The sequence below is a fragment of the Macrotis lagotis genome, chromosome 4, assembly GCF_037893015.1.
Source record: "Macrotis lagotis isolate mMagLag1 chromosome 4, bilby.v1.9.chrom.fasta, whole genome shotgun sequence".
NCBI lineage: Eukaryota > Metazoa > Chordata > Mammalia > Peramelemorphia > Peramelidae > Macrotis > Macrotis lagotis.
The window spans coordinates 116,051,761-116,070,080 of record NC_133661.1 but is presented as its reverse complement, the minus strand read 5'-3'; the positions used below and the strand labels follow the sequence as shown (position 1 = coordinate 116,070,080).

At 35.5% G+C, this 18,320-nt stretch overlaps 1 protein-coding gene across 6 annotated transcripts in view; it reads right to left on the bottom strand.

Annotated features, from left to right (window-relative positions):
- The window catches only part of PDE8A (phosphodiesterase 8A), a 263,475-nt gene that overhangs the window by 91,116 nt on the left and 154,039 nt on the right, over nucleotides 1-18,320 (bottom strand). For all 6 annotated transcript variants that reach the window (XM_074233948.1, XM_074233949.1, XM_074233950.1 and 3 more), the window contains 2 exons: nucleotides 8,620-8,676; nucleotides 3,529-3,719 (listed from right to left, as the gene is read on the bottom strand). In XM_074233948.1, coding sequence (XP_074090049.1) covers nucleotides 3,529-3,719; nucleotides 8,620-8,676 — 248 coding nt within the window. The remainder of the gene's footprint in view (nucleotides 1-3,528; nucleotides 3,720-8,619; nucleotides 8,677-18,320) is intronic.

The window sequence follows — 18,320 nt, the reverse complement described above, 5'->3', positions numbered from 1 at the left end:
CTAGGGTACTGGGAAGCTGAGTCACTTACTCAAGGTCATATACCCAATAGTATCAGAGGAAAGTCTTAATTCTAAGACCAATAAGCCTCTATCCACTACCCCATGTTGTGTCCTCTATTACGTTATTATTACAAAAATTTTACTAAATGAATTAATTTTTGCAAGACATTAATTAGATGTGGAAACATTTTGAAACCACAGAGGAGAGTCTCTTGATGGGAGAAACAGGATTTTTACATTTTCTAAAGTTTTCGGAATATTTTGCAATGACTTTATGCAAAATGTTGTTTAGGCAGAAGGATGATCTTTAGCAGGGACAATACTGGCAGCAGCTGAAGATATTGTGAAAATGCTTGCAAGGCTAATGGAACTTAATGTCTTTAATTACAATTGAGTAGTAATATAAACAATTGGGGGGGGGGGAGTTTACCAGGTGGGCAATTTAAGGAACATAAGTCTCAGCCTCTGAAATTCAGTTGGAATGCCTTCTATTCTCTCTTGCAACTCTACTCACAATCAAACTAAGAAAGACTGACATTATTAAAATCAGGGACCATTTCAGAGATTTAAACTGCAGAGTAGGGTAGGGAGGATATCAGGAGTAACTCCTAGGGTATCAGTCTACTTGATTCCATCATATTCCAGCTCTTTAGAACCCCTTCTTATTAAAAAAAATTTAAAGGAATTTCAAGGAAATGAGTTGCTCTTGACTTGATAGTTCTAAAGGTTCATTTCAAACCCTTTTTGATTTATTGCAATATAGGTTCAAAATTTGACTCTAACATTTCTAGTTATTATCATAGGCAAGTCAATCAACCTGAGTTTATTTCCTCATTTTTAAAATAAGGATAATGATGCCTACCGTATCTATCTCATAGGGCCGGTTTAAGACTCAAGTGAGACAATGTGTGTAAGGTGCTTAGAAAAACTTAGAGTATTACATATTTATCATTACTTATTATTATTTGAAAAATTTTATTTTATTTTTTATTTTCAATTTTAATTAGTAAGCATTTCCATCATTCTGTCCCTCTTATTTCCCATTGAACAATTTTTTAAAAGTTCAAAAAAAGTAAAACCTTCAACAAATAGCTAAATTAGCTAAACTTTTATTATTTTTGACCATTCTCACATTTAATGAAATTCTCCCCCCAAAGACAGTATCTTCTAATGCTGTGTATTAATGATTACAAATCACAGCTGGGGCAGCTGACTCTATAACCTTGGCATTATATAATACAGTGGACATTCTGTACTCGCAAACAATAAAAAGTATTATTTACAATACCATTGGATCTTGATTAGGTAGAATTTGATATTTTGGTTAATTAAAGTTTATGCTCAATTGAGAGTAAGTCCCACAGCCCTTTACTTAATTGAGTTATTCCTATTAAACTGTAAATCCCATGAGATCAAAACTCATGTCTTCTTCATCTTTGTACCTGCCATAGAGCTTATTATATAGCAGAGTTCAATAAACATTTCATTCATTCTATGGATGTTTTAATATTAAATGACTAGACCCTAGGTAGTGGAAGCTTATCTGAAATGCAACACTATGGTATTCTTTTCTGTCTGAATTAAGTATCATATAATGAGGATGATAAGTTTTTTAAAATAATTCACTGTCTTAGAAAGTTTCAGGATCATTAACATGAAGATGAATTTTCAGTGTGCAGCACTATCAATAGATATTTGGAAAAGGACAAAATTATTGAAGGTGGCAGAGTTCATCTTTAGCATCCACACATTCATCCTCCTTTACTATCTTATCCTTCCACAGATCCCTTTCCTGATCACTCTGAACTTGAGTTTCCTGACTAGGTCATTACTTCCATTCCTGAATATTTTCTGTTCTAAGTATCAACTTTGGATTTCAATCGAATTAAAATGTCATTGGTAAATATTTTTAAAAATAAACAAAAATAAAAAACAGAGATTATGTTAATTTGTGGTTTTTTAAGTGAATATGCAGTCTACAGGGATCCCTTTCTATTTGAATTTGATCCCCTTGTAGCTAACTGTTCTTACACTGTAGTCTAAACTATTTAAATTTAGTGAGAATAGAATCTGGAAGTCAGTCCTCTCATTAAAACTAAGAAATCCTGAATCACATTTAGAGGTCTTTAAAACAATTCCTTCATCTTATAGAAAAGAAACAGGTTCATAGAAATCAAGTAATTTGGTCCAAGAACTCAGATATCCTACCAGCCAGTTCAATGTTTTATTCAAAATGTCATAGCTTAGGTTCTTGAAGGATAATTTGCAAGGAGATGGTATAAACTAATTTTTTTTTTAGGATTTTGCAAGGCAAATGGGGTTAAGTGGCTTGCCCAAGGCCACACAGCTAGGTAATTATTAAGTGTCTGAGGCTGGATTTGAACTCAGCTACTCCTGACTCCAAGGTCGGTGCTCTATCCACTGTGCCACCTAGCTGCCCCAAGGGATAAATTAATCTTAACCAAGTTATTAATGACTGATAATGATTTGGTATGCAGGAAAGACCTGCATTTTAATTCCTCATTTTCCTGATCTCTTGCTTAGAAACTTGATAATATTATATTTAAATATATTTACTATTCTAATAAAATTAAAGGGGATGTCTATGATCAATGATGATGATGTCATGATGTACCTGCCAAATCCTGTTTTTTAAAGGATCCGGTTAATCAAGGTTTGTAAACACTGTATTTTATTAAAATCATAGATTTTCTTTCTAAGAAAAGTCTATATTAAATAATGATTGATTTTCAGTAGATAAGCCTCCATCATTAATTATGCATTCATAGAGAGGCAATGTAGACATTTAGATAAAACTTAAGTGTTGAGTCAAGAAAATCTGAGTTCAAATTCTAACTTTAGTACTTAGTAACCTAATTATCACAATCAAACCATTAACCTTCTTTAATCCTAATTTCCTCATTGAGCAAATGGAGATAATAGGTTACAGAGTTGTAGGGAGATCAAATAAGATACTGTACCTAAAGCATTAGGTCAATTTTAAAGTGCATGATGGGGGCTAATATTATTACTATAATGTTTTTGACACTCACTTAGACCTTTCTTTTATCAGACACCAAGCAAAAGATTATCATTTAAGAAATTATTTTATTAAAGGAAACCTCTGATCTGTGCCTGCTACTTTGCTTATAGCACCACACTCACTACATAGTCATACTCTGCAGAGATGTAGAGCTAAAGAACATTTTTCTTGTTCAGTTGTTTTCAGTCTTTTCTAATTGTTGTGATCCCATTTTGGGATTTTCCCGGGAAAAGTACTGGGATAGTTTGCCATTTCCTTCTCCAGATCATTTTACAGATGAGGAAACTGAGGCAAACAGGGTAGAGTGACTTGTTCAGTGACTATTAAGTGGGCTGGGATATGGAGAATTGTCAAGAAACTTGACTATGATCCCAGAACTGGTACATATCATCCTTTGAGCCCAAAGCTTGCTGTCCATCCATCCACCAGGGCATGCTGATGCCTCTCACCTGCTTTTCTATTAATGTGCTGAGGTCCATTTTTACCTGCACAGTGCTATTGCATCCAGCTGCCGGGGATGTCTATGATCAATGATGATGATGTCATGATGTTTTTCTAGAAAGCTTTCAAGAGCAGTCTGAGGAGTCTTCGCAAGTGAGCACTTAAACCCTGCTTTCTCACATGCCCAACAGAATCCATTACTCTGGTTATCTTCTTTGGTAAACACTAAAAGTACCTAATTCAAAGAGATAAACATTTTTAAACTAATCAAAAAAATTGTGATCTCAGCAAGTTTCTCCCCATACTGATTCAATGGCAATTTTTTTTAAAAAAAAGATGGATAAATATATAACTGCATACACATAGATAACTTCATACTTAGATAAAAATTTCTAAATGAATGGTACAAAAAAATTTCTTCTAAAAAACAAATTTGTTGGGGTAATGTGAAAACTTTTTTTGGGGGGTGAGACAGGATATATTACAGCTACCAGGAAAAACTGTTTTTATGCATATCTTCCCTCCTCAATCTGCCTAATATTGAAGATACAAATTGTATCTGTTTCATTTGCTAAGTACACTGTAGGTGCTCAGTAAATAAATGTATCATTAATTGATACACAACAAATATTTGTTAAATATTTTACCTTGGGTCTCTTGTCTTGCTATTACTACAATAAGCTTTGAACATTCAAATATTTCTATTTTTCAAATAATCATGTCCACTGTGGAGCCCTTTGATTATCCAGAATATAAAGCATAGTTAATATTTCAGATAATTTAAATAATTCCTTTGGAACAATTAAGAATTTAAAATATAAATAATTTTACAGACTCATTCAGTATTACTAACTCAAAATTTGTATAAATATTCCAAATAAAGTCAATTTTAAGTGTATTGTTAACTCTGATTCATAATTCTCTAATATATCATCTTACATTATTATGCATCATAATAATTTTTTAACCAATCCCAGATTTGTCCAGCCTGTTGCTGTTGAGTAGATGATAAGGATATGAGAGAGGACCCATAGTTTGAAAGGCCAAATTAGTGTTTGGCTAGGCAGTCTTTTCCCAAATAGAGGCAAAGGAAACATGGATGAGAAATATCAAATAACATGAGAGTGGAAAATTACACTGACTTTGGAGTCAAGAGGTACTGGTTTCAGATCTCACATCTGGCACTCACTACCTGTATAACCAGAAGTAAATTATTTAGTTTCCCTGGGTCTTTGTTTTTTCATTGGCAAAATGAAGAAGGGGAAGTATTAGAAGGGGCAGAATTAGATAATATCTGAGACCTTTCGAATTCTAGGACTAAGTTCATATGAATGAATGAAGTCAAGAGTATTTATCACCAATCCGTGGTATTTTCCTGAGAGCAAACCTAGATAATGCAGGGAGGGGAAAACAGATACAGGGTACCAAGAAAAGCCACAGATCAGAACCATCAGCTAATTAGTTATTTATCATCTTAGAAATTGACAATGGGGCCAAGGCTAATTCCATTAAGCAAACAAGCAATAAGTGCCCAAGAATTACTTTTCAAGCCTCTTTAGCCCATACAAATTTGAAATTCTGATACCATTCTTCCATCTAGAGTGGGTACTGAACTTGTAAGATATTATTGCAGACCATATGGACTAGCTCTAGAGAATGGACATTCCAGGTATATTTTGTTAATCTATAAGCCTTCCCAAGTTCACTAGGCACTCTAGTTTATACTACTAGAACTTTCAGAACCATGATTTATTCCTGGTCATTTATGAGCATTGTGGCTGTAGAGCAATTTATTGAAACTCAAAATTCTCATGAACCAAGAGCAATGACCAGTGAAAGGGACAAGAGTATGGAGGCTAAGTTTCTGAAAAAGCAATTATTGGATTAGCAATTATATATGTACAGTTGTGGTCAGTACCTATCTTAAAGGACATCTGGTGGTGGGCCTCTACTTTCTTGTAGGAGACCTGAAGTACAATGTGGTTGACAAACAAATCTAGGTGGATTCTAGTTCCTTTAGATTGCAGTTTCCAAGAAGAATGAGTAAGAAATAGGATATTAGGGAAAAAGTGAGAGTGGAATCCATAGTTGGTGAATAAGAGTGTATTCAGTTGTAGAGGTATATGAACAAAATGTTTGAAACAAAATTCTGCTGCAGGGAGAAAGTATGAAATGTAACATCAGGGATACTGTTAAGGGGTCTAATTTTTAATCATTCTGATAAGTTATATGCAATAAAGAGGCATATTTTTGACCTGAAACCTAGAGAAAAGCATTCACCAGAAGTCAAAAATAAACTGTTGGTGGTAGGTTGAGATAATGTTCTTGGGAAGCCTGTGGAAATGGAAGATCTCCTAATAATACCCAGATAAAGAGAAAAGTGGTCTCTGTGACTATGAGTAAGCTGGTATAGGGGAGGAAGTGGATCATTTCTAGATGAGCTTCAACTATCACCCAAGCAAACCATTCCTAAATTGGGGCAGATTCAAAAGAAAGTCCAGTCATAAGGATTGAGGAGAAACAGATGCAGAAATATTCAGAAGAAAGGGAAAGGGACCTATAGTTACAAAAATATTTATAGCAGCTCTTTTTATGATGCAGAGAATTAGAAATTGAAAGAATACCCATCAATTGGGGGAAAAAACTGACTAAGTTACGGTATATGAATGTAATGGAATACTATCTTTCTATTAGAATTGAGGAAGATGCAGATTTCAGAAAAGCCTGGGAAAACTTGCATGAACTGAGGCTGAGTGAAGTGAGCAGAACCAGGAGAGCATTGTATGCAACTTTGTATGAGTATCAACTATGATGGACATGGAGTCTGAATGAAGATCAAACTATATGACTATCACTTTTTAAAAATTGCTTTTGTTTCTCATGGCTTTCGTCTTTTGTTCTGATTTTTCTTTCACAAAATGATTGATATGGAAATGTTCTTAACATGATTGTGCATTAAAAAAAGAAAGCAATGCCATATCAAATAATATTTTAGAACAAAAAAAAGAAAAAAAAGAAGAAACCCAGCGAAACCAAATCATGTAATTTTCACTTTAAAGAAGAAAAATGAAATAATGAGTAGACAGATTTCAGAAAATCCTGGAAAGACTTAGATGAACTGATGATACAAAGTGAAGTGAGCAGAATCAGGGGAATGTTGTACACAATAAAAGCAACATCATGAAGTGATTAGCTATGTTAGAATTAGCTCTTCTCAGCACTATGATTCAAGACAATTCCAAAAGACTCATGATGGGAAATACCATCCACATCAAGAGAAAGAACTATGGAGTCTGAATGCAGATTAAATCACACTGTTTTCACTTTTTTTGATAGGTTTTTTTCTTTTTGTTCTCTTTCTGCTTTCCCAACATGACTAATATGGAAAATGATTGCATATATATAACCTATATCAAATGTTAACCACCTTAAGGAAAAGGGAGGAGGGAGGGAAAAATTTGAAATTCAAAATTTTATAAAAAAGAATGTTAAAAATTTTCTTTACATGTAATTGAGAAAAAATAAAATCCTGTTTAAAGGGGAGAAAAAATGGATTCATGGAAATTGGTATCCAATCAATTACTCAAAAAGCTTACTTTTTGAATCAACTGCTTAACATATGCCAGACACTGTGCTAAACTCTGAGGAAATAAACAGTTAAACAAAAAATATAGAAAAAGCAGTTCCTACTTTCAAAAAGCTCACATTCTAGGTCAAGAGACAACATATAAATAAATAAGTCCACCAAGATGAAAGGTAACCTGATAGGGAAAGTCACTAGGACCTGTTGGGACCTGGGGAAAGATCTCCTTAGAAAGTGGTATTTAAACTGAATCTTGAAGGAAGTCAGGAATTCTCAAGAGGCAGTGATGAGGAGGGAATGCACCTCGAGGATGGAGGGCAACCTATGTGCATGAAGATGGGTGATGAAGGGTTCGTGTGAAAATAGATAGATGGGGATGGCTGGAGAATACCTGGAGGACTGTAATGTCCAGGGCTATAATGGAAACAGGGGCTGCTCTAGGAGGACCAGGGGTTTTCTGACAAGAGTCCTTCCTCTGGTCCCAGACTTTGCAGATTCTTCCATGGAGGCTAGGATGGATATATCATATCCATAGTATCAAAATGATTCTGAGATCACCCAAAGTTCAAGATTTAAGGTATTCTACATTCCCTGGTGATCCTGGCAGGACCATTATGGCAGAATTTTAGTTTCTGTCTCTACCCCAAATACATGGACAGGCAGGAGTGAGCACAGCATAAAAATCAGCTACAGATTTGCCTTCTGGAGACAGAGATAGATGCTCTTGGAGAAAGAAGAGAAGAAATACAGTCTATTCTTGGTATTGTACAGTGCAGGAATATATACAGATTGGTTAAGGAGTTAAGGATTTTGAAGACTAGTTCATATGAGAACATAAGATAATGTAGATGCAAAGGGCCAGGGAAATATCAAACCAGGAAATTAAAATAAAAAATTAGTCAAATGAGATTAATCAAGGGAAATCAAGAAGTTTGAGATTAATTCTGTGAAGGATGAATATGAAAACAGCAGGGTGATGTTCTCTGATCAAGAATTGCTCAGAATTTCTACTTTTCAGGTATCAATGAAGGAGCTTTTCCTGATCCTGACAAGGTATCTTATCATAAGCTCCTTCAGGACAGGGAACATCATATAATTATCTTTATTATTTTCACCTCTGGTATTTGCATACTATCAGTGCCTTCTTCCTGATCTATTAATTAGAAAAAAAATCCATTACCTGTTTGAAGGCCAGGAGTTATGTAGAAGATCATGCTGAGTGTATATAGAATTTGGAGGCCAGGTTTGACTCTTTTTCAGATAAATAAGGAGGGAAAAGATGGGTCCCACTTTAAACTAATATATGAAAATCTGGATTTCCCAAGCTAACAAATCAAGATGGGATTACTGATCACATAAAAGAACTATCAAAAGTAAGCTTCTATAATTAGGAAGATCTCTTAGTATATTTCAAGAATGAAATTTCTAAAACAATGTTTTAGTTGACTTACACAAAGCTACCTGTACCTCATTGACTATGCAAAGTGAAATTCACCTAATGAGCTGGAAAGTGAGACATGACAAAGAATGATCACCTGTGTTTTGATATTACCTGAAGCTGATCTTGATGCAATCTCATGGGGCCAAATTGTACATCTGTTACTGCTGCCTGTAAGAGAAAGGGAGACTTCTTGAGAATTTATCTTTTTTTATCAAGTCTATCAAAAAAATGAAATTTCTTTCAGGGTAACTCAGAGCTAGAATTGGAGAGTAAACAAGTTTCAAAGATCTAGTAGGAATCTCAAATCACACTCTAATTGGTTATTGCTTAATATCTCTATCTGTATAATTCCATACTAGGTGGAAACCTCTTCAAACTCATGATTTACCTCCCACTCTGCTTTCTTCATCAACATCAACATTAATTCCTACTCCAATTTCCCCCATAGATTTTAAAAACATCATTCTTTCAGATCAGTCAGAATGATTAATGCCTTGCACCTAGTAGGACCTGAATAAACGATCATTAAATGGTGTATTTTGGAAACAGTATGAAGAAGGACGTGGCTGACGTCTAAAACTTTTGTTGGGAAATATAGTTGGTTAGAGAGATTTTGGAAGTCATAGAAGGTGAAAATAAATGAGGTTGGTTATTGTTCCATAGGCAATAGGAAGCCAATGGAGGCTTTGGAGTCACAATTTTGCTAAGTCTGACTTTTCTCCTATGTAAAAACAGAGGAACTGACCTACTTGGTCTCTAAGGTCTCCCTTATTCCTTTTAGATCTATAATCTAATGATTCTCTGATAACTATAGCTACTTTAGTGGAAGGTGGGGCCAGGATCACCTGGACTTCAAAGGAACTGAATATAAATTAGGTACAAACCTGATCCTCTCTGTTTGTTAAGTAGGTAACCTTTAAACCTCTCACCAGATACCATCTTCCACCTGATTCTCAGACTCTGGGAATCTATTGCCCATCCCACTTATAATGTGGGTGCCAGTGTCTTCCTCTGGCAGCTTCTACTCAGTCTTCTGATTTCCCAGCAACAAACTCAGTCTACTTATGATCACTCCTTCTAGTTACTCCCTTAGGGGGATCTTCCAGCTGTGTCATTTCCTCACTCCTCTGCCCAAGAAACTTCAGCTTATGCCATGCAGACCCTTGGACTAACCCTTGGAAAGCTCTGTCCTCAGCTCTAGGCTAAACAGACCCACACATCTGCCCCTTCTTTTCTACTTTGTTTTGGGTACCAACTAACATTTTAGTGGTCACAGATAAAATAGAAGAGGGAGCTACAATCCAATTTCAAACACCTTTTAAATTCTTTAATAGAGGAAAAGGAAGTAGAATTGTTAGCTCCACACCACTAAATAGATGGTTCAATGCTCTGGGAATTAGGGTTATAGATTCTTGAAGTAGGAAGGGAGATTAAAGATCACTCAGTCCAACCCTTGAATTCTACTTCCTGGGACATAGAGGGATCTAGTGGACGTGACTGCTGGCCACTCTCAATGATCTCAGGAGAAAAATAAAAAAATGAAGCATGTATCCCAGAACATAAGAGTTATATGAATGTTAGACATGCTCTCTCACACCTATGAGACTCACGTCAGCCTTTCTGGGCCTCACATTATTTATAAGATCAAATTTCTAGTTCTGAAAATATACTATGATCACATAACTAAAGAAAGGAAGATAGATGCTCTAATTTTTTAAAAAGGAGTAAGGGGAAGATTTCTACAGAAACAGACTGGCAAACAATTTTAATTTTTGGTAAAATATTGTTATTAGTGGGATGGTTTGTGAACAATTTAAATAGAGAAGCATTCAAGACTTCATGCCAGATAAATTTCCTTTTCTTTTTCTGAAAAAGGGCTTCTCGACTAAATGATGAGGTAACAGTCACAAATACAATGGAGCTTGATTTCATAAGACATTTGACAGTGTTTCTCATGATAACTTTATGGGAAAAAAATAGAGAAATTTGGTCATGATACTATAGTTAAGTATATTTGAAAGTGATTGAATGAATGTTCCTAAAGAGAAATGGTTAATGGATTGATATCAACCTTGCAAGAAGAAATTAAAATGATCATAGTGTACAGAAACACAGTGAAAATGATAAGTGCATATAGAATCCATAGAGAAGCAACCCTAGAGGCATCCTTGGCTCTGTGCTATTCATTTTTTAAAAACCAACGATTGGGGCAGCTAGGTGGCATAGTGGATAAAGCACCGGCCTTGGAGTCAGGAGTACCTGGGTTCAAATCCAGCCTCAGACACTTAATAATTACCTAGCTGTGTGGCCTTGGGCAAGCCACTTAACCCCATTTGCCTTGCAAAAACCTAAAAAACAAGCAAACAAAAACAAACAAAATCCCAATGATTTAGATAATGAGATAGATGTCATACTTATCAAATCTACAAATACCATGAAGTTGAAGGGGACAGTTAATATGAAAGATGAGTTAGGATCCTCCAAAATCTTGATAGCTTATATCAGTAAGCTGAATCTAAGAAGACAGAATCTTATAGGAATAAATGAAAAGTCCTATCCATAATTTCCAAAACTCACTATAAAAATACAAGATGGGGGAGGGCAGGATCAAGTAACAGGGCATATCTGGGGAAAAAAGATCTGGAGGTTTTAGTAAACTCACTATGTATCAACAGCATGACACAGAAACCAAAACAAATAAAGAAACATACTCAAGTATTAGTACAGGCATAGTGTCTAGTGTACATCTGGAGTGGGCAGCTAGGTGGAACAGTGGATAGAGCACTGGGTTTGGAATAAAATATTTATTAGCTAAGATATTTATTAGCTATGTGACCCTGAGCAAGTCACTTCACTCTGTTTACCTTAGTTCTTCATCTATAAAAAATGAGCTGAAGAAGGAATTGGCAAAATATTCCAGTATTGTTCCCAAGAAAACCCCAAAATGGGTCAGGGAAAGTTGAACATGAAATGACTGAACAATGACACGCTGGATTCAGTTCTGTGCTACACATTTTGCAAAGGCTACTACTGACAGCTCTCAGTATTCCAAATAACTTTCTATGATTAAATTTCAGATGAGTTGCTAATCTATATTAGTGGAGAGAGTTTACAATAGGATTTCCCCCACCAGTTATATGCCCAATCTCTGACCCCTTGACCATTCTTGAGCATATTCACCCATTTGATGCACATGTGCGTACAAACACACACACACACACACACACACCCTCCCCCCCCCACACACACACTGACAAAAGCAAAATGATTTTCAAAAGAGTTAGCCAGATAGGAAAAGGGCTGTAGACCATGTCATACAAATAATAGACTGAATAAACTTCCTGATGCCATCTAGAGAAGAGAGATTCAGCACATGATAGCACTCTTCAAATATTCAGTTGGGAAAGGGGTAATACTTCTTGGGTCTGAAGAAAGTAGAACAATGAATGGAAGTTGTGAAGGTGTCGATATTTGCTTACTTTAATGAAAACTGAATGCCCCTTGGCATGGGTGAATTATTCTTCCTAATTAAAATGTGTTATTATTTCATAGAGGAAATGAAACTTTAGTAATTCAGTATCTTCATATTCTGAGTCAGAATTTGATTCCTAGATATTATCCTGAATTAAATTGAAGCTTACCTTTTCTCAAACCATGAAATGAGTTTGTTAAGCAAATGAAAATTTTAACAAGATTGTCAGGGTATGCGTAACCAATTTAATAGGCCAAATTCATTCAGCATATATTTATTAAATATCAACCACATTCTAGGTATGTATGTATATTTTATAAATAAATAGAAATTTAAATATGCATACTTTGTCCCATATATTTTTTCCAGATAGAGGACTGTGTATATGTAATCAGAAAAGTTGAAGAAAATTGGTTTAGAATACAATTTACCTGAAAAGAATGCTGCCATTTGCACATTTCAATTGACAAATTATTAATGAAAGCAGAGGAAGTAGAAAGAAAAATTCTATTAGCAAACTGCAGGGACTATGTCCTGTTGGGCACTCATAAACCTTCCATATTTGAAACACTATAACTCTACAATTTTACTTATTTGCAGAAGTATTCTGCACATGGAGTGAGGTGGGAAGCCAAAATTGGGATGTCTTCCCACAATCTCAAATTCTCAGATCTATCTGTACTTGCATTCATTTGGATATCCTCTCCAATCCATCTAGACTTGTCCATCCTGTAATACTCTAATTAATCTACTTCTAGAAATTTGAAACAAGTCTACATGAATATATGCTAGGTTCTGGGGATGCAGAGATAAATTAACTTATGCTTGCACTCAATGAGATTACATTCATAGGAGTGCACAAAGTACATAAAATAATGATTCTCATCTAGTCATTAAAATACCTGGAAATATCACCTGGCAGCAGCAACTTTATTATAGCAAAAGTAATAGCTAGATATGGGCTTTAACTCAAAATGCTTCATATCATTTGAGACTAACAGCTTTGTGAGGTGGATGGTATTATTATTCCCATTGTATATATAGTCAAAGAAACTGAGGCTGATATAGATCAAGTGATTGCACAGGATAGTGAGTATGTGAGGCAGGGAGTAGGTCTTCCTAATGCCAAATCCAAAATTCTATCCCCTGTACCATGTAGCTGCTTCCCTATTATTAACTTGACATGAATTTACGCATTCATAGATTTAGAGCTGGAAGGTCAACTAGTCCAAGTCCTGTATTGGACTAGATGCATTAACTGAATGACATTTGCTATATTAACTTGATGACATTTCCTTGGGTAAAAAAAAATCCTATACTTCCCTCCTTCCCCACACAAAAGTGATGTCTCTTTCTAATCCGTCATGTACTTCATATTTTATTTGTGTCCATGTTTTATACCACTCTGCAATGTATTATAATTTAAGCTCCTCAAGGGCTAGATTATTTGTGACTCTTCTGTCTTTATGTGGTCTATCATGGTGCTTTCCTCAGAGTAGACTATTTGTACTTCGGTTATGAACTTAAAATACAATAGGCCACACTCAATAGTTGGAATTATTGAAAGAGAAAATGGAGGGCTTGCATCATCATATTATAAGAGAATTGGTGTCGACGTGCCAACATAAAGATCTTCTCATAACTCGGGTTTGTAATCTTCAGTGATTTTCCCCTATTTGTCATTTGGATTATCAATCAGGATTAGGATTTCCTCAAATCTAACTTATTCCAGACCTGGGTTCTAATTCCACTTTGAACCCTAGGAACTTGTATATTCTTGGGTGAATCACATAACCTCTCTGGGCTTCAGTTTCTGCATCTTTAAAATGAGGGGGTTAGGCTAGTTGAGTAATTTTTTTCAGTCATATCCAATTTTTAATGACCACATTTGCAGTTTTCTTGGCAAAGATACTGGGGTTGTTTTCCATTTTCTTCTCCAACTCATTTTACAGATATGGAAACTGAGGTAGACAGAGCTAAGTGACTTATCCAGTAAATCTCTAAGGTCAGATTTGAATCTTCCTGACTCTAGGTCTGGCACTCTACTATATCACCTAGCTGCCCTTTCAATTCCCTTTTTTAAAATTTATATAAATCTAATTTCAACTTGAAGAGGAAATATCTAATCTGGTGAAGTAATCTATTTTCTTCTTGTAGGGTTGTTTAATAGTTAACAAAGATAGCACATTTTCAGTTAGAGGAATGTAGGGAACACTATACTCCAACCTTCAATTAAGAAGGAAAATAAATAAAGGGGACCAAATATACTTCTTCAAAATGAGGAACTGGCTAAGGATCAGCACTGGCCAAATATTCCATGTAATTGGTGGTTTTATTTTTTTCATTCTCATTCAGAAAATCTACTGATACATTCCACACTGGGCAGTGATGGACAGGAGAGCTTCCCTCACGCAACTGAAAGTAGATCAAGTCTTTTCCATAGTACTACTAAATTTTTATGACCCAGTGACTTTCATTTATTATATAATTCTGATCTTTTTAAATTCAACAATGGAGGAATTATAACTATATCAATTAAGACCAATCCCTCCCCCCCACCCTGGTCTAACAAACAACCCAAATTGACTTTGACTACATTGTAGAAATCCCAACTTGCTTTTGCAAAGATATATTTGGAGAATGAAGAGGCAATTACAGGTGATAGGGAATTCATCACAGGATGGAAAATACCATCAAAACCTATATTTGCCCTTTTGTCTTTAGTGGGGCTCCCCAATCTTTCTATGGTAAGGATTTATTCCACTCTTCTTCATCTGAAATCAGCTTTAGTAGAGGTTGGGAGAGGGGTAGTGAGGCAGAAAAGATTAAAAAAATGATTTATATAAAGAGAGGAAGTAGAAAGGGAAATTTTATTGGTCAACTTCCTGAATTCATCAGTCTGACATTTGAAACAACATAGCTTAGGGGCGGCTAGGTGGTGCAGTGGATAGAGCACCAGCCTTGGAGTTAGGAGTACCTGGGTTCAAATCCGACCTCAGACACTTAATAATTACCTAGCTGTGTGGCCTTGGGCAAGCCACTTAACCCCATTGCCTTGAAAAATCTAAAAAAAAAACATAGCTTCCAACCTGCTTATATGCAGAAGAATTCTTTGTAGAATGGTGGGTTTGGGAGCTTAAATTGGGACATCTTTTCACAGTCTCAACTACTGAGATGAATCTGTATTCACATCCATTTGAATGTTCTCTCCAACCTATCCATGCCTGTCCATGGTACTCCCATAAGCTTGAAGCAGGGGTCTGCTCAAAGAGCTGGATGTTAAGAATCATATCTATAAATTTTAATTTGACTGTTGCTCTACATACAAGATTCTTTGTCTAGTAGCTTCTCCTGACTCAAAGACAAAAAATAATAATCTGAGGAGAAATTATAAGGAAATCCATAAGAGAATTATTTATTGAAGACTACTGATGAACCCAGAACAGCTAGGTAAATTTGTAGCAGTTTTTTTGCTAATTCTCCCCATGCATTCCCATTTTGAGGGAGGTTAACCATGAGGTAAAGGCACATAGGTACAGAACAGAAAACTAAAGCTGAAAGATATCTTAGAACTCAGACACTCAGAGTTGAAAGGGACCTCAGAGATCATCATCAGCACATGACCAAAAATCTCTTCTACATTGTACTTGGCAAGTGGACAATCAGCCTTTATTTGGATTATCTCCAGGGAGGGTGAAGCCAGACCTATCCAGGTTCATTTCGCTTTTGAACAGCTCTAATTGTTAAGAAGTTTTTTCCTTGAATTAAGGCTAAAATTTTAGAATCAATCAAAGCCTAAGAATTTAAAATCAATAAACATTTATAAAGTACCTATTAAGGACCAGTCACAAAAAGAGGCAAAAGATAGTCCCTGACCTCAAGTAGCTTACACTCTATTGGGGTAGATACTATGCAGCAATTACATAGAAATCATACTTAACAGAGGAAGGCACAAGAAGTAAGAAGGGTTGAGGAAGATTTTAGTTAGGAGTCAAGGAAGTCAATAATCAGAGAAAAAGTCTGGGGAAGGAAGAATAAATGCCCAGAATAGAGAGTCATGCTCATAAAACAATGAGAAGGTAAATATCACTGGATTGAAGAGTTTGCCAAAGATGAGGAAACTGAGACCCAAATAAGTTTGAGACTGACTACAATCATAAGATTAGTAAAGTGGAAGCACAGGGATTAGAAACCAGACTCCATTCCAAAATCAGTCCTCATTTCATTGTACAATACCATCATTCCCAGGGGCAGCTAGGTGGTACAATGGATAGAGAATTGACCTTGGAGTCAGGAGGATGAAAATTTGAATCCAGCCTCAGACACTTGCTACTTACTAGTTGTGTGACCTTGGGCAAGTCACTTAACCCTGTATGCCTCACATCCAGGGCCATCTCAGTCATCCTGATCCATATCTGGTCACTGGACTCAGATAATTCTGGGAAAAAAGGAAGACTTTGCATAGCCCCTACCCCCCTTACTCAAATCTAATTCATGTGTTTGTCATAGCATTACTTCCCTGATGTCATAGTCTTCTTTGAAAATGAAGTACAAACATCATCACCATCTCTCCTAGTTCTGCCCCTAAAAGGAGATGCTGAAAGAAATTTGTTATATGATGGATAATATCTGCCTTTTTAAGTAATTAATCATACTACTTATAGTCATATGTTGAATATATAATAAAACTGTACAGGATCACTTATTGAATCAATCAAGATATACCTATTCTATTAGATGTGCTAGGCACTATGTATATAAAGACAAAAGCAAAAGTGGTCCTTGCCCTCAAGGAAATTATAATCATTCAGGGAAGACAATGTGTACCTAAATTATATATATATATATATATATATATATATATCACACACACAAAATAGATATAAAATAGTTTTTAAAAAAGAAATTTTAACTAAGGGAATATCCAACAATAAATCCCTCAGTGTAATGAACAGTCCCTACCAAGAGACAGAATCAGGTTCAACAGGAAACTGAGCATCTCAGTTTCAGCTAGGGAAATGTTACCAGGACCTGCACCATATTTGTATATCTGATAGAGCTAGTGCAAAGCATAAAATGCAAATATTTTATCACAGCACCTAAATTCCTCCCTAATCTTGTTCTAAATTACCTTTTCAGATTTATCACAGAAAATTTCATCAGTGGGAACTGTTCATCAGCAGCCTAAAGCAGAAAGGTCTAGGGACCTTGTCCATGGTCACACAGCTAATAAGTGCTAAAGGTTTTCATATGTTCCATCCAAGTCAAAAGAGATTACTCACCATTCCCCAATTTTGTCTTTCACTTTTTTATAACCCCATGCCATTGTATAACCCACCTACTATGCCTGTGATAGTTCTCCCAAACTCTTGTGCCTCAATCTGTTGAAAGCCTTTCTTTTGTTAATGTTATAGCTGAGATACCACCTCCTTCATGAAGTCTTCCCTCATCTCCCCAACTTTAAGTGAAATCACCCATCTTGAATTTCTTATATTATCCAGGTTGGATCTCTCCAATGAACTTCTCAGGATATAGTTTAGAACTGTGTGAATATTTGTCTTATGTAATCAGGATATAAATTCTTGAGCTATAGATTGTTTCATTTCATTGTGTATCCTCATTTTCTAGCAGAATATATTATAATTTATGGTTACTTAAGTATTAATTTGGTGAAATAAGAAATCATTGATATTTCTAATAACTCAAGATTCTCAGATAGTCCTCTTAGAAACATCATTGCTAAACTGGAGTTTATTTCTTTCTCTCTTTTTTTTTAGACTTTTTCAAGGCAATGGGGTTAAGTGGCTTTCCCAAGGCCACATGGCTGGGTAATTATTAAGTGTCTGAGGTCGGATTTGAACCCAGGTACTCCTGACTCCAAGGCTGGTGCTCTATTCACTGCGCCACCTAGCCACCCGGAGTTTATTTCTTTAATGACATTATTAACAGGTCCTGATTACTGCAAACAACAAATCACTTGAAATAGCAGTAAACTTTTTGAAATTATAATTACATAAAAGTTGCCATTGGTTCTAATCCAATAAAAATATGCAGTATTAATTAAAATAATTTTCTGCACTAATCATGCCTAGATATATGACTTAGTGGGGTAAGAGCCATCTGCATAATCAGGTAATGGGAAATTTACTTGCTCTCTCTAAGTCTCAGTTTCTTCATCTGTAAAATTAGGGCATTGGATTTAATGATCTCTCAGATTCATTTGGGTTTTCCTATTTGTGGATCCTATAATTGGCATACAGAAAGGAAATGAAGTTGAAACAAATAAGAGGATTTTAGGCAACTGAATTTATGGAATTGTACTTTCCAATGACATCAGATT